Source organism: Canariomyces notabilis (assembly GCF_033297395.1).
Source record: "Canariomyces notabilis strain CBS 508.74 unplaced genomic scaffold N656scaffold_2, whole genome shotgun sequence".
Lineage (NCBI taxonomy): Eukaryota > Fungi > Ascomycota > Sordariomycetes > Sordariales > Chaetomiaceae > Canariomyces > Canariomyces notabilis.
In genome coordinates, this window is record NW_027041824.1 from 792,069 (window position 1) to 810,912 (window position 18,844).

The 18,844-nt window shown below is 54.2% G+C and overlaps 5 protein-coding genes across 5 annotated transcripts; 2 read left to right on the forward strand and 3 right to left on the reverse strand.

The window, feature by feature from the left end:
- Window positions 1–481: 481 nt before the first annotated feature.
- On the forward strand, window positions 482–898 carry N656DRAFT_794597 (uncharacterized protein; the record flags this gene model as incomplete). The annotated part of the gene is made up of 2 exons (XM_064817309.1): window positions 482–665; window positions 774–898. 2 exons carry the CDS (start codon window positions 482–484, stop codon window positions 896–898), a joined length of 309 nt encoding a protein of 102 aa, XP_064673844.1.
- Window positions 899–5,816: 4,918 nt separating this feature from the next.
- On the forward strand, window positions 5,817–8,575 carry N656DRAFT_701262 (kinase-like protein; the record flags this gene model as incomplete). The annotated part of the gene is made up of 2 exons (XM_064810930.1): window positions 5,817–7,066; window positions 7,120–8,575. 2 exons carry the CDS (start codon window positions 5,817–5,819, stop codon window positions 8,573–8,575), a joined length of 2,706 nt encoding a protein of 901 aa, XP_064673845.1.
- A 1,024-nt stretch (window positions 8,576–9,599) lies between these two features.
- Window positions 9,600–10,717, reverse strand: N656DRAFT_774489 (uncharacterized protein). The gene is made up of 3 exons (XM_064814277.1): window positions 10,676–10,717; window positions 10,470–10,563; window positions 9,600–10,124 (listed from the first exon to the last, which is right to left on the reverse strand). Exons 2-3 carry the CDS (start codon window positions 10,492–10,494, stop codon window positions 9,847–9,849), a joined length of 303 nt encoding a protein of 100 aa, XP_064673846.1. The 5' UTR covers window positions 10,495–10,563; window positions 10,676–10,717; the 3' UTR covers window positions 9,600–9,846.
- Window positions 10,718–11,296: 579 nt separating this feature from the next.
- Window positions 11,297–12,592, reverse strand: N656DRAFT_701920 (iron reductase domain protein; the record flags this gene model as incomplete). The annotated part of the gene is made up of 2 exons (XM_064810981.1): window positions 11,297–11,925; window positions 12,016–12,592. Coding segments are annotated over 2 exons (1,206 nt in total), but the record flags the coding sequence as incomplete, so codon positions are not given.
- A 3,451-nt stretch (window positions 12,593–16,043) lies between these two features.
- On the reverse strand, window positions 16,044–17,696 carry N656DRAFT_794601 (serine/threonine-protein kinase psk1; the record flags this gene model as incomplete). Its single annotated transcript, XM_064817310.1, has 1 exon — window positions 16,044–17,696. The coding sequence occupies one exon, from the start codon at window positions 17,694–17,696 to the stop codon at window positions 16,044–16,046; it is 1,653 nt and encodes a 550-aa protein (XP_064673848.1).
- Between the last annotated feature and the right edge of the window lie 1,148 nt (window positions 17,697–18,844).

The following is an 18,844-nucleotide window of genomic DNA, read 5'->3' on the forward strand; positions in this document are numbered from 1 at the left end:
GGAGAATCCGTCCGGATTTACACAACTTCCCAAGCCAAGGTCGCTTGTCAATATTCGCAGCATCGAGGATCGACGGGCCTCCACACTTTCCACTGCAATTGCACGGACTCCACTTGATTACCCTGGGGCTTGGCAGGCTGGCAGGGTGCTTTCCACCCACTTATTGCCTCCAGCGACCCTATCTCTCATTACCAACGCGCGCCTGGTACACGATCCGACAAACCAGATGAGATTCCAATGTAGATGATGCTCATCCCAAGTGACGAATTCCGCATTATTTCAACTTGTGGAAGTCCCTGATCTTATACCGAACGCCGACAGTCCAAGGTCTGAGGAGGACGGAAGCATAACAAACGAGCTCCCGTTCCTGACCCCGCCAACCCTCGGGCCACTAACACTCAACGTCATCGTCCGATATCTCATCACCCCTTCTCAGCCTCACAGAGTCAAGCTCTTCGACGACATCCCTTTGAAAACCATCATGAACCCAGACGACGCCATGGCCGATTCCCAAACAGCAGAAGAGGGAGCAAGCCACGTCCATCTCAACGCACAGCAGCAACAGCCCGGGAACAAGCCAGCAGTCGCGGCCTGGAACACCAAGAAGTTCCGGGACGAGTATGAGATTTCCAAACACCGCCTTTTGGACCAGAAGTTCAGCTCTAGTAAGCCTAGCTCGTCCCCAAAAGCTGGCCAGCTTCGGTGGTACAGCCATTTGTAATTGTACAGGGCATCGAGGACTGAACAAAGGCACGCGTTCCACCTGAATCCAGCCGAGTACCCGGATCCGCTTGCGCCGCGACCCCCTCATCCCAAGCAGTACCCAAAAGGCACCGACCCCGCGTTGGAGCGGCAGCTGAAGCAGCTGATTGCTGATATCCGGCCTGGCGCACAATGACCGTGCCTACCTTTTTCAAGCTCTAGACAGAGCGCGAGTAGGATGATGAATGATGATGGACATTACCCAGTTCGAGGCTCAGGCTACTTTCTTTTCAGGTTAGACTCTTGTAACCTGCTCACCTGTCACGAGTGAGACATTGTAGATAGCTCCCGCTCCTGGAAGCTTTGGCTGTCAGGTATCAGGCGGGGCTTAAGGCACTTTACAGCCAAGGAAAGGAATCAGTGTGTAAGAAGGATAGAATCGAGTCCGTAAGACAGTCATGTTTCACAAGCTGTACCCGCATGTCATCTATCTAAACGCTTCTTATGTCCTTTTATGGTAGCGGCGCCTCCCACTTCGTAAAGGATGCCACTCAAGTTTGGAGAATGGAGAGTGTGTTGCAGCTGAGCTAACACCGATCACCTCGGGACGACCCCAATGCAACGCGCCACTCCCGCGGTGAGAGCCGAGTTCTTGGCTCCCGGAGCATACATACGCTCGAGATCGATATACGCTAAGTGGGAAGGCGGTCTGGAAGCCGCCGGCTAGTCTTCTACCGTACTGTACTTGCGAAGTTGAGGCGTCTGCGCCGATACTTCACCCCTTCGCGAGAGCTTACTGGGCTATTTTACATACTCCTGAAGCGCCAAAATTTGGCGGGACTCTCCCGAGTAGGGAAGGCGTCGAAACAGCATGCTATGCTCTTGGGCCGGTAAGCATGTTGGACATACGGCGTCAGCAATGCATCGGCAAGTCATCGGCGCATCCCGGAACTGCGCTGAGACTGGCCTATGCCGTATTCCAACCTGCCGGGTATGTAGAGCGGCCTCTGGCTGTCGATGACCAACGGGACCGAGGAATACCTTATCGAAATCGATGCCCGTGGCGCCAAGAACCCCAGACACCTGATTCCATCACCCCAATATGGACGGTCAATGGTATAATGTACTGTACCTGACTGCGTACCTCTAAGGTACCTAGATTTACAGTCCCATCGCCACGGGGGGTTCGGAGCAGTAAGCCTCGGGATGCGGATTTGCCGGCTGTATGACAACCGACCAGGCCAGAAGGGACATCGGCACATGTTAGTTTTCCCCAGAAGCTGAAGGTTTGTCGACGGGTCGTTGGCGGCAAAACGGGAAGCGATTTCTAAGCCCTCAGACAGGCCGGTCGTGTAAAAGACTTTCGCCAGTGGCGACCGGGCCTCAGAAATGACGAGGTTTTAGGACCAAGTAAAAGGAGAGAGAAAATGGCAGGATTTGGCATGACTGACGTTTGGGCTTTTGCAATGCAGTCGAAAGCCGGTAATCGGAATCGCCTGAACCGAAAAGCCTTACCACCGATTACCTAGAAGGCCGTCAATATCATGATGCAGAGCGCGAGCTTAGATTTTGGAGTGGAACCTGCATTTCAGCAACAATAGGACGGATGGAGGAAGATAGGTACTGCACCAATATATTCTGCCGCTCCTAACGCTCCCGATGAAGACACGGGAATTGTTGGGCCGCTTATCAACAGATGCCACGTCCTGTGGAAGCCAGCGCCCATTTGGTGTGTCCGCTGGTAGGTGTGTTCCAGGCTTGACTAGGTATCGTGGTTGTTGGAGAGCTTCAGGCCAGCTACGGAACACCTTATGTATGGAACATGACGGGTTCGATTGCTACGGCACCCGAGGCCGCTCGTTGGTACAATAGATTGGATAGAGCGTTATTAGCTTTGTGGTCATTTTTCCGTCGTCAACTCGACATTACCATCCAGTCGTCTAGTGGCTGTTGGGAATCTGATGAGTTTACTTTCAAGAAAAAGGAAGCTTTCAAGATTTGAGAGTACGAGAAGATGGATCAGATGGAATGGATGTAATTACAGCACAAACCAGCTTTCAAAAGAAACTACGTACTTACGGAGTACAGGTTACTCATACTCCGTACATAAGGTACTGTATGTATTGTACAATACAGTACCTTTCAACCGGACCCGCAAGAGATGGTGTTCTTCGTACCGCACAACCAAGAATTGCCAACTTCAGACAGCCCGGACAGCGTAACTCGGCTCGCTATTCGAATGTGTCACGACAAAGCATCGATGACATATGGATGTCGATCTCATGACAGACCCACTGCGTGTTGCTAATAACCAACGCCTTGTACCCAAGGTAGTCTGCATAAGTTGGGCCTCGAGCCTGGGACCCGGCGTTGTGGGTGGTCGCGGCCGTAAAAGATTTAAAAATAGGTAAATTATGTAACTGTCCAGACGGGTCAGTTGAAATGGACACGAGATTTCAAGACTTCGAGATTGCCTACCGTACTTGCCTTCCCAGGCACGTATTTGTCTTCGTTGTTATCACGCATGCCAGCTGTGGAATATTGTGCAGTGTCTAGCCATTCCTCTGAAGACCACGCACTTGGCGTGCCATTTTCCATCCATCGTACCTTACGGTTATCTGCATCTTTCTCAATCCCTCCAAAATAGCCAACGCTTTAAAACACGCCTAGTACCCTCCGCCTGGCTAACCAACGAGCTCTTGGTTCCTGCTATTAACTCGACTCCGTTGTTACTACCGGCCAATGCAAAGAGAGGATTCACCATTGTCCGACCTTGCTTTGGAAGTGCAAGACCACTCCCTGCCTTGCACAGCTGAATCGAACGCCAAGGAGAGACGATAGGTTCACGTGAAGTTGGAGCGAGAGGACAGCACCGCGAGCTCAGCGAAGGCGTACCAATTGTCTGCTTCTTTTATCAAACAACACCAGGACAGGGGAATTCGCAGGCAGACTCTCTGAGGTTGCGAGTACTTTTCCTTCGCCGAGAGACGACGAAGAGTTTGATCCGCTTCCGATTGTGCGCTCTCCCCGTTTGTTAGTCCAGGGTTCGGGTGGGCTCGGCAGCCATCACCAACTGGGACAGAGCCCCACAAGGCAAACCGCGTGGGAACTGGATGCGTTAAAAGAAGCGCGGGGCAACTGAATTGGGCAGAAGTCGGAAGCCTCACAAAAACCTCACTGTGTGTATGCGAACCTCGATTCGATTCACCTTCAACTCTCGGAAGATCGCTGCCGAGAGTGATTCTCACCAAAAGCAAAACCGAACCTAATCCAGGCACGGAAACCCGCGATCCGACTTCACTTTTCTGCGAAACACTGCTGCAGGCGAACAAACAGGCACTCGGAGATCTGTCGGTTATCATCGCGTCGGCAATCGACTCTCAAGCAACCAAAGATTCAAGACTCGCAGCCACCCTCGCGTACTACGGACCAACCGGTTAGGACTGGACCGATTTGCGGTTGATCATCGCCTGGCATTTACTGCAGTCACCCAAGCAGAATGTCGGGCGTCACGGGAGGGCCGGCTGCTGCTGGGCACTCGGCCGCTGGTGGTGGAGGGTTTGATCTGCTGCGGAGAGCGACCCAGGCCATGATGTCAAAGTATGTATGCTCTCTATTCAGGTTCCATGCTGCACCGAGTCCACCGACTTCCCATTTCCCCGATTCGGGATGCTCTACCACAGTACGCTACGCTACACTGCCTTAGCACACTACGTTGCATCCGCCTTTCTCGAGCACGGTTCCTTTCTTTCTGGATTGCTTCCATCACTTTATCCCTAGATTGCCGCTTTGTTTTCTTTGCGGGCTTCTAGAACCCGGGCCTTCCTTTTTAGCCACAGTTCCTTGTCTCATCCCCCCCCAATTCCCGAGTCTTCTGGCTGAGCCCCACGTGGGTGCTAAACCGACGAACCCCCTCCCACAAGCCTCTACATGTCAAAGCCGGACGGCCGGGTGGGCTCTCAAGTCTCAGAGCGGGTGGCCTGTCTTCGTTGAAACAGCGCCAGTGGCAAGAGAGACATGAACGAACGACAGAAGTGACAGCTGTCGTCCATTTGCCTGTGCTCTTTCTGCCCCTTTCGCAAACATGGGCGTCCCCTATAAGCCACTACCAAGCCACGTCCCTCTTCGGTTTGATGTAGTCATTCCCAGTCTCGCAGCCCCAACCTTTTACGTTTGCTCGCCCTATGGGACGTCGAGCCAGGCTAGCGCCGTCCTCGCAGTATCGCGTTGCTCCCGCGCCTCCTCCTTTCAACGCTCTTCTGTCCGCTACCGGGGTCGCCCGGTTCCGGCTCCCGGATGCGCCCCCATAGTGTCCAGGGTGCTGCGAGCACATACCATGGCTGCCTCTGGGTGCGAGTATTTCGTATTTTCATAACGTGTCCTCTCTGATTTGCACATGCAAATCCAAAGCCGCACCAGTATTCGAGGCGGCAGCGGGTTGCAACTTGCATGGGGCTGCGCCAGGGTGCCGGCTTATCAACCTGAAGGGTCTGACTCGCTGAATGAGTAGTTCTCTCAGAATACCCCACCTCTCTGCTCAACCAGATCTTGGGTTTTGGAATTGGGCCAACGCATGCCGGAAATGGTCGGCGTTGACCCTCTCCCCACCCCACAGACCCTCGACAACCACATGGCAAGCATCAAGGATGCATTGCTGTGCGCGCCCTGAACCTGAGGAAAAAGAGAGGAAAAAACACCCCTCGGCCAGAAGGGTGGTTTTTCCCCTTGCCCTGCAGTCAACGAGTTAGCATTGTTTTCTTGCACCAGGGTGCCCCTCCTCGCTCCATCTGGGCCCGTCTGCCGAATGAGACCATTCTCTGGGGCGATTCCCTATTTGACAGAAATTTCCACTTTCTTCCTCTCTGTCATAGAAGTATCATCCCGCCCTTTCTCTCCCAAACCAACTCAGCTCCTTGGAAGTTGGAAATCCTGCCTCCCTGGCAATTTTTAAACAAGTCGTCATGAGCTAGCAAACCTTGCTCCACGGCCACAACCGTATCATTATCTGTTCTTTCCCGTCCTTTGCTGTCTTCCCCCTCATCTCACTTCCGACCCGGCACCGTTTTTCCGCTTCCTGCTTCTTCCGAGCACCACAAAAATAGCTCAACGTCGCGATGGAGGGTGTTAACCAGCGCAGCAGGTCTGCTGCGGCAGAAGATGATGGGGTGGATCAAATCGGTTTTGATTCGCCTCGTTCTGGCGTTGCGACTCCGCAGCCAGACCTTCATGACAGACGGCTCCCTGGCATCATGAGCTACTTCAACCAGGTTCGTGCAAGCTCTTTTCAGAGACTGTTGTCTGGTTCCTTAAGAGCGAATGAACAAGCCGCGGTTGTGCCGAAACACTCTGGGTCTGGGACCGAGGTCCACTCACAGGCGGTGCACCCGGCTGAGCTGCCACTCACCCCCGTTGAGCCGGACTCAGATCCTGGTTCGTCAGATGAAGGTCCTCCTCTCCTGGCCCATGAGATGATGGGACCTGCCAACGAGACATTGCCTCGGGACGCCGGTCAACTTCACCCGTATCCGAGCCCTCCACTGTCCCGACCGCCTTCGCTGCGAAATTCGTCTTCAGACTCTCGCGGCCAGCAGGTGAAGGGCAACACTCCTCCGGCCTCCCGACCAGTCAGCTTACGTCATCTGAGTGTTTCCGACTTCACGAAAGGCAACCCGAGGAGAATGTCTCTGTTGGCGCCTCTGACTACCACTCTTGATGAATCAAGCGTATCTGCCAGTCACCTCTCAAACCCTGCCGGCCGCGCCTCTACTGTGCCAAGCTCCCCAAGGCGTGGACAGTCCAGCTGTGTCAATTCTCCTGCTGGCGAGGGCGATATTTCATACCAGTCAGCCTCTATGATACACCTCAAGAAGCTAACAGATTTGTCGGTAAAAAAGAGCGGTGCATCTACCCCGACTCGGGCGCTTTCGAAATCTCACCCCGAGGGACAGGACGAGGCGAAGCAAGGAAACGGCGACAGGATTGACCGGACGGCGACGCACACCCCGACCCCACCCGGAGCCCGAGCGCCGGCCGCAAAGGGAAAGCTCACCATCAAGATTTCGGAAGCCAGGGGCCTAAGGAGATGTCGTGACCCCTACGTGGTTGTAGTGTTCCAACGGAGCGAGCTCATTTCTGCCGGGCCTCGTGTTGAGGAGGATGAGGACGACGACGCCGCCCCTACCGTCGCTACGGGTGGTATTCCGATTCAGCGCCAAGGGAGCGATTCCGGCAGGCCAATGGCTATTCCAATGCGGAGCCGGCAGAGCAGCAACACCAGCGTCACCGAGTTCAACACATTCCGGAACCGCAACTCTAGCTCACGCCGATCATTTACTAATCCAAAGTGGGACGCTGAAGCCCTCTTGTAAGTGCTCTGTTCCTGGATTCTTACCGAATATGGTATTGACGTGCTCGCAGCGATGTTGTTGATTCGGACATGCTCGTGGATATCTCTGTTTACGGTCGCGGTCAGTCTGGAGAGGAGTTTCTCGGCCATGTCGATTTTCAAGCCAAGCCTTCAGAGAGAGAGGGGCCTATCCGAGGCTGGTTCCCCCTAAAGGGACATGCCGATACCATGGCTGAGAACGCACCTACGGGCGAAATTTATGTCGAGGCATTCTATCAACGTGCCGAGCAGAAGCATTTTGGTCCTGACGACTTCCAAATTCTGCGACTCATTGGAAAAGGCACGTTTGGCCAGGTGTACCAGGTGCGGAAGAAGGACACCGGGCGCATCTACGCCATGAAAGTGCTGTCAAAGAAAGTCATTGTGCAGAAGAAAGAGGTGGCGCACACTGTTGGCGAGCGCAACATTCTGGTCCGCACGGCCATGGCAGATTCCCCCTTTATTGTCGGTCTCAAGTTCTCTTTCCAGACACTCTCGGACCTTTACCTGGTGACCGACTACATGTCGGGCGGAGAACTGTTTTGGCACCTGCAAAAGGATGGCAAGTTCGAGGAGAAGCGTGCGAAGTTCTATATCGCTGAGCTCATCCTTGCCATTCAACATCTGCACGAGAACGACATTGTCTATCGCGACCTGAAGCCCGAGAATATCCTGCTGGACGCGAACGGACACATCGCGCTGTGTGATTTTGGATTATCCAAGGCGAATCTGACCAAAAACGATACCACCAACACATTCTGTGGCACGACTGAATACTTGGCACCTGAGGTGCTCCTGGACGAGAGTGGTTATACCAAGATGGTTGACTTCTGGTCCTTGGGTGTTCTGGTCTTTGAGATGTGTTGTGGCTGGAGCCCCTTCTACGCCGAGGATACACAGCAGATGTACAAGAATATCGCTTTCGGGAAGGTTAGGTTTCCTCGGGACACATTGTCCTTGGAAGGGAGGAACTTTGTGAAAGGGTTGCTTAACAGGAATCCAAAGCATCGCCTTGGTGCCACGGACGATGCGGAGGAGCTCAAGCGGCACGCCTTCTTTGCGGACATTGACTGGGATGCGCTTTCGAAGAAACTGATCACACCACCCTTCAAGCCGCAATTGAAGAACGATACAGATGTCTCCTACTTTGATCCCGAATTCACCAACGCGCTCAACACCAATGGGTCGCTAAACGAGCGTGCAGCAGCGCTGGCTAAGGGCTATGCGACATCCACGCCGCTCTCGCCTTCAGTGCAGGCCAACTTTCAGGGCTTCACCTTTGTCGATGAGAGCGCTCTCGAGGACCACATGAAGGACCGCTACGGCAAGTACGAGGACGAAGAAATGGATGACGTCGATCGCAAGAAGGACGATGACTGGGATGACCTCACCGATCCGGACTCTCGGAGCGCCAATCGGATGAGTGGCATTGTCAAGGGGGGCGGCAACGATGAACAAATGTTCGGCGCCTCTAATTTTGACATGTAAAAACCGGCCTCTGGCCCACGCTACCAGTCTGCAAGGCCACTGGTTTGAGTGATGGAGTGCGCTCTTCTCGCTCATTTTTCCCTGGCTGGGATGGTGCAGAATAACAAGTAAAAGGGGCTCAGTGTTGATGACTCGACGAAACACCATAGCATAATGCATTTCAGGCGGTCACATTGGCATTGGGATGTTTGGTTGACTGGGAGCACACTCGCGGGGCGTTTTGGGCAATGGACTCAATGGGTAATAATGATTTGGCATCATCGTAAACAATGATGGCTTCTGCTGCGACATGTTGCCTGTCTGGATGAGGGCCCGAGATTGCGCTTGAAGAACGGGCTAACCTTCCCTGACGACTGCAGAGAAAGACACGGGGCAAGTCTGCAGGATATATGGTGATGAGGCGTCGGCCTGACCCACGTCGACCATGTCGTGCCAACAATCTTGCCTTTTCCTTCATGTCTGGGGAAGCCATTCAGACATTGCTAACTACCAGGCACCTAGCCTTTGGTAACTTGTCGGGGTCAAATACTAGATACCTATGGTAGTATCTCCTGACAAGATCACCTTAGACGAGAAGGCTGTGGAGGGCGATGAAGGGCTGCTACCTCATAGATGCTTAATGCCAGCATGAAAATCATATCGCACCTATCTATTTGTTCATGTGGACTGACGACAGTGACTAGGTACCTATCATTGTCCAATACAGGCCTTTTGGAGGATAGTCTGAAACTCCTCCCTGTCTGCTATCTTCGTGATCACGACTATGGCATGTCTACTAAACAAGCCAGGTACACACAGAGCATCGATAGCACTTCAAGAGGTCACACACTCTGCAAAGCCTGCACATCCGACGGTTGATGGGTGTGATGTTATAACAAGGCTAAAGAACAATGTACACGGGGTTTCCCTGCTCAGGAATCTCCACGTTTTCTCATCCGTAGGAGATGCCTCGTGCTCAACCCAGCACTGCAGAGGAATGGTACCTTTTTTCTCCCCAATCCGCTCTCTACCCCTCTAAGGACTCTCTGCTTCCTGACCTGAGAGACCAAAGGCCAGTTTGATAGCAGTCCTGTGGGCAATAGTGGCAATGACTATCCCTTAGGCCTCAGCTACCAACCACCAGCCACTCGTCCCATCCTCTCACTCCCTCAGCTCAGCACCAACCCTTTATCACCGCCTCTACCACAGGACCACCGCAACCACTAACAGTCAGATCTTCCTTCTCTCCATTCACCATCATCCTCAAACGACAGAAGAATGAGACAGAACATTTAATGGTGCGCCTCCTCTTCCTCCTCCTCCTCAAGCCAATCCTCAAGGACGGCGGCGGGCTTGCCGCCGGCAGCGGCGTCGGCCCCTTCCTGGCCCTCGACCTCGACCGCCATGTTTTCGTACTCCTTCAGGCTCGAGGCCAGGTCGGCCTCCTCGGGCGACTTGGGCGCCTTGGGCAGGGAGAAGGTGGCGACCTGGCCGACCGCGTCCGAGTCCTTGATTGGTGTTGGCTTGTATGCTTTTAGCTCCTTGAGGTAGAGCTCTTGGACGAAGTCGGCTGTCATTGGGGTTGGGGGTTAGCATGAGCTGGGTTTGGTGGATAGCAGGTTCGGGTGGTAGTGAAGGGTGAGGGAGGAAGTGTGGTAGAGAGGGTGAGGGTGGGGGTTGTGAGAGCGCGTCATGTCATCATGACATGGAAGGGAAGTGGGTTCGTGTTCGTTCGCTGGGCGAGAGGAGATGGTGCAGATGTGATGGATGGATGGAGATATTTGTGTTGATGGCATGGCCGAGCCAGGATTTGTGCAATTGACTCCGGTGATGGCCCGTGTGATCCCCCCTCGATTCTCCCGCGCGACCGGAGTTCCAAACTAGGGTGTACTGCTGAAAGGGCCGTTGAACGTACCTCTCCGCGAGACGGTCGGGGCCATGAAAGTCCTCATTGGAACGGCATTTCGGGTCGCTAGTCTAGAAACAGCCGCGACGGCCTTGCGAGCGCTCTGGTGACATCGAGACAATTAGCTTTGTGCTCTCTGAGGATGTCCAATCGCATTCGGATCAATGGGGCAGAGAACGTCGAAAAGAAGTTGTCGAGTGTCGATGGCAACGTACCGAAGCCCGAGAAAACATTTTGGTGTGATGTGCTGCGGAGCAATTCAATCACGCCTGAAGTCCGAGAAAGACGAGTAGCAGGTTCAGCTGCTGCTACGAGATGGACAAGGTGGAGGTCCTGTGCTGAGAGGTTTTCAAAATGCCCGCGGCTCAATGTCGTGCAGAGGTCACCTTTGGTGGTTTGCTTCAGCTGGACCGTGCACACCGAACATTCGGGAGAGATCGGTAGCTGTGAGTCACGTGATTTATCTGTCAATTGTCAAGCAGACATGAAGCTACCGGTACTGACAGCTTTCCTTATTAGCTTATTCGGAGAGCTCAAAAACGGATACCCATTAACATACAGCGTGAAACTTGATGCGGTTATTTGTCAGATGAACTCTGGTGTCGTCATGGGAAGGCGCAACTCGATTCGGTTCACGGAACCCATTACACTAAGGTACATATACATGAGACCATTCACCATTGGATCTTTCCCAAAACTCCTCACCATAACACGATCAAAAATCATACAACCGTGACAAATTCATGGCATTCAAGTTTCAAAAGCAACTCTATCTTTTATCCTGAAAAGAATGCTGAAAGGATATCGTCTGCAGCCCATCATTTGTACTTCAAAGTTTAAACATACCGCTCCCCTTGTCTCCTCGACTCCTGGTACGGCCGCCTCGGTGGGTTTTCCACTTTGGGCGATGCATCGCCAGCCTTGTTGTTCCGGAAGAAGACGGCCCAGCCCTTGAACAAGAAATAGGCCAGGAAAATGACACCAGCAACCACGCTGTAGGCGATGATCAGTGAGTCGCGCTCCCTCGACAGTTGCAGGCCAGAACCGCCGTTAATGACACCCAGGATCATCAAGATGCGGCCCCACCAGATATGCGCATAGCTGATAACGCCTCGGCCGTGCGTCTTAAGGTAGTGTCGATGGTGCAAATAGCCGAGCGCAGGTTGAATCGCCAGCAGGCAGATGACAACGGTCCCGAGGATAGTGTGCGTCTGGTTGAAGAGCTGGATGATGGTCAGTTGCTGCTCGGACGATAAAGACTTGGGATCGCCTACCATGCCCCGGACTTGGGCCGTTTGGATTCCCAGGCCAAAACCCGCCCACATGAGACAGAAAGCAGTAAGCTGCCAGGCGGCATGCAGCCACCACTTCCCTAGCAGCGGCATCAACAACGAGCCCAGGGGATAGAGAACGGCCATGACTATCGCCATGATGACTCCGTGCGCCACCAAGATCGTCGCCTTGCCTGGAGTGACTTGGACGATGCCGCTGTTGCCCGAACCGGAATTCGTACCGGAGCCGATGGTAGAGCCGGAACCGGAATTGCTGCCGTTACTGTTGCCGCCGTTGCTGTCTCCACCGCCGCCACTACTACCGCCACCGCTATTGTTCCCGCTTCCCGAGTTACCGGCCTCGACGAACGGGTTGCTGTCGGAATCAATGGTAGCGCGCGTCAGATCGACCTGGAACTGCGTATGGCCGTCATGTTGGGCGATGTTGGCGGCCCTGTTGGTTGTCGCCAGCGATGACCCCCGCCTCCAGGCTCCTATCCAAGGCGCGTTGGTGTCTGACAGAGACATTTGTCCGCCGCTCCATGTCTGACAGTTGGAGCATGCGATGTTGGCCGTCATTACACCGTCTGAGACTCCGCTGCCAGCTAGGAGCGTCAGCTGTGCTGCGGTGCTGCTCGTGTCGAGAGTTGGCATTCTGTACGAAGTGGCCACACGAGGCGACAGCGTCAGGTTCCCGTTTCCGTCCTGGTACATGAGGAAGATGTTGGAGCCCGCCATGCCCGAGCCGGTACCCAATGCCACCCATTGGAAATCTGTCGACGCTATGATCTGGAAGTAGATGTTCCCGGACCCTGCATTCGCCGACGACGTTGGCACGGCAATATTATAGCAGACCCCTCCTCCGGCACCGTCTGGGCAAGTCCCTATAACCGCGCTGGACGCAAGACCCGCGGCTGCGATTGCGGAGCAAGACGTTAGCTAACCTTTCGGCCATGTCACATGCTGATGGCCGACTCGACACTGCGGGTTGATCAGCTTGATGTGGAATACACTTACCAAACAAGGCGGTAGCCAAAACTGACCGACTTGTAACGGTCTTCATTGTCTCTCTAGAACGGCTGCCGATCGATTGCGCAAGACTTTGATAAAGTTGAACGAAACAGCGGCGCACGGAGGCAGACCACTTAGCCAAACCTGAGGACGAAGGTTCGCATGAGACTCGCTATGAGTCCGGCTCAGCTATATTTAAACAAGCTCCAGCTATCAGCTATACCGCACGGACTGCCGCCTCAAGATTTGGCAGGACTATGTGGCACGCCGCTAAGCGATGTACATACGCCGCCTCCGGACACAACTGGGGAATGCGGGCAAGATTATATACGTGTAGGGGCTGAAATGACTCGGAGCTCAAAGAAACAAAGGGAGTCTTCAGCGTATGGGTGAAAAAATAGACTGCCGACGGCAATAGGCGCAGGAAGAGGGACGCGGACGCCGGGGACCTTATACGGTTCGCCCTTCTCAGCCCTGTCCTCTACAAGGCTCACGAAAGACAGGTGTGCTAACAAATGTACCCTGCAGATAGACGACGGGGATGAAATGGATGAGTGGCTTCAGCTTTCAGGACCAAGACGCCATGCCAACACATCTCACAGTTTACAGTACACCGACTGATGAGACGTCCCTTCTTGGCAAAACGGGCCACATCTTTTCCGGCAAGACTTGCTTGTTCGGCGGTGTCACTTCTTGCACTTGGCTGTGTCGCCATGCAGAGTTCGGGGGATTGTTTTTTGGGCGCGTTTCACAGCGCCATGTTTCTTGGCAAATCGATCATATCATTGTACGGACCTATCGGGCTTCATCAATTCCATCTGACACAGCCACAGTCCACGTTGCCCCCAGCGGCCCAGCCCTGATCCCTCGATCAAGTGCCAGTCGGGCGTGCAGCCGCTTATCGGGAGATCAATCCATGACGGGACGTCGGGGCTTTTTCCACCGACAGTGATATCCCAAACGTTGACGTTTATTCTCTACTTGCCCTGCACACACTTGTCACCTCGAGCATATACACTAGAGCCTAATGCTAGTTAGCTGTTGAGGCTGACGTGATGCCCAGAGGGCGGGCTGAGCAAGATACGGACACCAGCGGGGAATCAGGGCATCACCCGAAGGTGGGCCTAGCCAAAACCCAAGCCTTCGGGTTCAGCTCCAGGGCGGGTCCTAAGCCGGGTCAGGCTTAGCGCGCGTGTGAATGCCGTGGCTCCCCTGCGTTGCGGCAAGCCTTGCGTGCCTGGACATGACGGATATTTTGACCGTTACACACAGCATCTGTACGGAGATACGGATACATCACTGCGTGATGGGCACTCTGTTGAGTACTGCGAAGTATGTTTGTACTGCAGTTCAACTACGGAGTCATCAATCGGTTATTTCGAGTTCCGTAACTGTGAAGAAACCATTGCTGACTTTGCGCACTAATGCAAAGGCATTTTTCTCGTGACGATCGAATGCCGAGACCCCCGTTCTGGAATCTGGATCCACGAAGGAACTGCTCCCCAATCCACCATGTCCGACCATCTGATGAATCTGCAGTGATGCTATGGGTGTCCTACCAGTTCCAGTACCGGTAGTGGATTATGAAACAGTTCATCCCAATAGTCTATCAATCCCAAGTTCACTAGCTTAGAGATCCCGTCTCGGCAAAGTCGCCTTGCAGACGGCCCACTCCTCCACCATGACGAGTCTATCTTGGCGCTATCTGACCGTCTCGTCTCGATAGTTGGTAACTTGAGGCTGTCGCTGACTGCTATACGTACCGACAGATATACCTCCTTGTGCCCAACGGTTTGCTGGGGAGATGCTGTGTGTCAGCCGTGAGTAAGAGGCTCGGCGCCGCACCACCGGGGAAGGATTTCGGGGCGTAGATTCCTCTTGGCTTTGGACGAGGTCCAATCGGTGCCGCATGCATCTCGAACACACTGATGACTGATCGAGGTCCATTGAACGAACTGCGGGATCCCCCCACACCCCGTCCTTTCCAGAGTGCACAGAGTCCCTTCCCGCCGCACACATACAGTACCTTGCCGGGTACTTTTGGCGACTGGACGGCGTAGAACCTGTTTCATGGTAAGGTGATGGAATCCACATCGGAGTAAAATCTGCCATCCTTCCTGTGGAAGGTTATTTGATAACAAGATCCCGGATCGCTTACAAGTACTGTACCTACAGTATCTGTCACCGGTGGGGTCTTCCGTCCGTCTGCATGTAACTATGGTCAGTGGTGCGGTGCTGAGGAAGCGCCAAGCTGTCTCCTTGGCCGGGTACGCGTCATCATCAAAGTCCGCCCAGAAAGTCCGGGGCGATGTCAGGTCCTGTCACATAGGTATCCTGTGGACAGCACGCAGCCTGCTTTCCCATTCCTTCGTCAGAAGAAGCAAGCCTTGCAAAAAACAGGAAGCGACCGCTTGATGACCAACGGCAAATTGCCGGTTGGTTGGTGCCTGACCGCTGTCTAGCCGGCCGGTTGATAATTAGTCCATGAGTCTTGTTCCGCTCAGTCATTCGGTCGTCCGTCTAAAACCAACGAACTTGTCACTTTGCTGAACTTTCCAGCCTCTGGCCACTGGGATGTGTCTACTGTGTAAGACCGAAACATGCATTCTGACTCTACACTATGGTAGGCATGAGAATGCACCCAAACTTCAATGGAAAAATCTTCCCATATGGCGTAAGATCGGCCAACTGTGCAATCAAGTACTTGTCTTAAGGTACCTAGCCTAGCGAGTTGCGTTATCCACAAACATCCGTAAAACCATCCACCCAGGGAGACAACAACTCAGCGTCTGCTGCCCTGCTGCTCAGGAATGAGGCTAGAAGCCGAAAGAACTGCCGACTATACGCAGCCCTATCAGACGAAGGACCAGGTATATACCTACCTAGTCGGCACCCCAGCTTGGAACCGCTTCCCAAACTCCCGTCCCATGATTCACCGCCGAGGGGTATACAGTATACCAAGCATCACAAGAAGTCGTGTCAGGCAACTAGAATCTGCAAACTCGAATTACGTGCGTTAGCCGCGGCAAGCAATGGAAGCCGCCTGTAACTGACGCCTCTCTTCGAATAAGAAAAAAAAGTTCCGTTTTGCTACCGTCCGTCAAACCAGCCCCTTCTGAACGCCATCGAAAAAGTATAGTGTAGTGTAGTAGTCCCTGTAGTGCCCATAGCATCCTCCCTATTCTTGAAAAGCAACGCTATCCTTTTGTTTCCAAGCAAAACAGCCTGCCTCGGCTCTAAACAACCCTCTGCCACAGCTCCCCATTCAACCTCTGAGCCTCCACGTGTGCAACGCGGCATCCTAAACCGGCATATCAAATCCGTGGCCCTCCAGCAAGCTCCTCGAGGCAACAAAGCTGAAACCCCCAAACGGATCGTCCTTGTTGGTAGCAGAGGCGTCTCTAGCCGAGCCGGCGCCGGCAGCGGCCCACGGCCCGTCAACATCATCAAATCGCGACACAACAGGGCTGAGACTAAGCTCAGTAAACTCGGGCGCAAAATTCTCTGCCAGCTCCGGGTCGGTGATGAGCGGCTGGATGGGGGGCTCCAGCTCTCGCGCGGCCAGCTTGGCCCAGTCGATCTTGCGAAAAAAGCGATGCTTCTTGATGGCCGCCAGGTCCTTGGGCATGTTGTAGCCGAGCCGCTTGGTCGGGTCCTTGCGCAGCAGGCGCGTGAGCAGGTCCTTGGCGTCGGCGCTGAGGAAGTAGGGCAGCACGAGCTTCTGCCGCACAATGTTGTCCTGGATCTTGGCGTGGTTGGGGCCCCGGAACGGCGCCGTGCCTGTCATGAGATCGAACCCCAGCGCCCCGAGCGACCACCAGTCGACGGCTTTGCCGTATTTTTTGCCTTGGATTACTTCGGGAGCCATGTACTCGACCGTGCCGAGCATCGAGTTGCATGCGTCCGGGTCGACGGCTACCTTGGACAGGCCAAAGTCGGTTAGGAGGAGGTGGCCCTCGGCGTCGAGCAGGCAGTTTTCGGGCTTGAGATCCCGGTAGACGACGCCGAGGTTGTCGTGCAGGTGGGTAAGGGCCAAGACCATCTCGGCCATGTAGAAGGCAGCCGTCGGCTCGGGGAACATTTTCTCAGTGTTGAGGTGCGTGAAGAGCTCGCCGCCTTGGCCGTACTCGAGGATCAAGTAGAGCTTCTCCTGATCTTGGAAGGCATAGTAGAGCTTGACCACGAACGGGTGCCTATTCACGCTCTCGAGGATCTGTCGCTCTGTCTTGGTCTGCTCGACCAGCTTCTTGCCCACGATCAGGGAGGCCTTTTTGAACTGCTTCTGGGCATACAGCCGGCCGGTCGAACGCTGCTTGACCAGCAAGACGGTCCCAAACGTGCCCTTGCCCAGGCACCGGAGGGGCTCAAAATCGGCCGCCGTCATCTTGCGGGGCGGAGAAGAAGCGTCCTCCAGGGCGCCGATAAGATTGCCTCTGCCCTGGCCATCAGCTTCGCTTGCGAAATCGCTTTCCAAGTTGATTTCATAGCGAGTGCACCCGACGGATGCCGACTCATCGTCGGTGTTGCTGCCGCTGCCGCTGCCGCTGCCGCTCTTGTAACCAGCGGCGTTGCGCCCACTCTCGCGACTGTCTTTGCGTCCGCTGCTGGTCGTGGTGTCGCTAGCCGGAGGGGAGCGGAGGCTCTCGGAGCGGGTCAAGGAGGTGGTGCGAGACGAGGGAGCGGTGGCGCTGGGATCAGTGGTGAGGCTCAGCGCATCCAGCTGCATCCGCAGGCGGGCGATGCCACCGACGCCCGGTGGAGAGGCGACGGGCTTCAGAACGGGACTGCAGTTTTCGCTCACGACGTCCTTGATGATGTGGGGCTTCTTGGCTCGCTTGACAGGGCTCTTGTAGCCCGGCGTGGGGCAGCAGTCGGAATCCTCGTCGCCTGAGGCCACCGGAGTCCCGTTGAAACCGCGCACCGTGTTCAGTGCGCGGTCTGCCGGCGCAAACATGATTCCCTCTTTGCGGCGTTAATGCTGCAATCCTTGTAGATGCGTACTTGCGTACCAGTGGGATTCGAAAACGAGGAACCGAAAGCACAAAGTACCTAACCAGTCAATGTGCGATTTCGTGTCTGTTCAAGGTGCAAGCATTCGCCAGTCTGGTTCTGGCGTTCACGCCCGGGCCTTTCCACGACGTCGGCCTGCGTCGGCGCGCCTTTCGGTATTTTTGCTCAGTCCCTGATGGCTTGGAATCGCACGCATCTGGTGTTTGAAGAAAGAAGTGGAGTTGTCTTGCTTGCTTGTCTCGATCTGCATTGAGTGGTGCTTGGTTGTGTCTAAGTCGGTGGTGAGGTTATTTTGGTATTGAAACAGGTTCTAGGGAAAGTGAAGTGGGCGGCCGTGAGATGGTTTTATTCCTCCAAAGTGCGTTCACATGGCCAGCACAGATTCCCCATTGTCACACCTAAAAAAAAAATTCGTAACTACTTCATTGGCTGCAGGCGGGACACGGGGCATCGGGATCACCTTTGAGCGGATCGATCTCAGCCCCAATCAGCATTGTTTTGGCGCCTGGAATGGTTCCAGGCTTCAGATCCGGGGAAACCTAAACATGGTTAGGGGTCGGGCCGGAGTCCACCGTTACTAATCGAGGCATATTAACGTTGAGAAGGCTTCAGGTAGTTCATTTGAGGCACTTACAAGTCTTCAATTGGAATATCCAGTTACCAGCCTGCAACCCTGAGGCATTTGATGGTACCAACCTTGACTTCAAAGTCCATTCAAATAGGGCTGAGATCGAGGTCGCACAGACTTGCATGCTGTTTTAGTTACACCAGTTGCAACGTTACTGCGCCGTCTGAGCGGCCAGCAAGCGGCCTAGGGATTGAAGGAACTCTATATATACCCAATGAGACGGAAAGAGGACTTACTTCTCCTTATCCACAATCTCACCGAGACATGTCTCGAGCATGTTGGGTGGATTATCGTTCTCTACAACCTGGGGGGTTTCGTGATTCTGGAGGTATCTTCGACAATAGGTTTAGGGTTACCCCCCTAGAAGGTGGAAACAAAGTGATGGGAAACGATTTTGGTCTTCGGGCGTTATCGACAATACGGACTTCCCTACCGAAGACAGAATTCGAAAGCAAGTAGCGTGA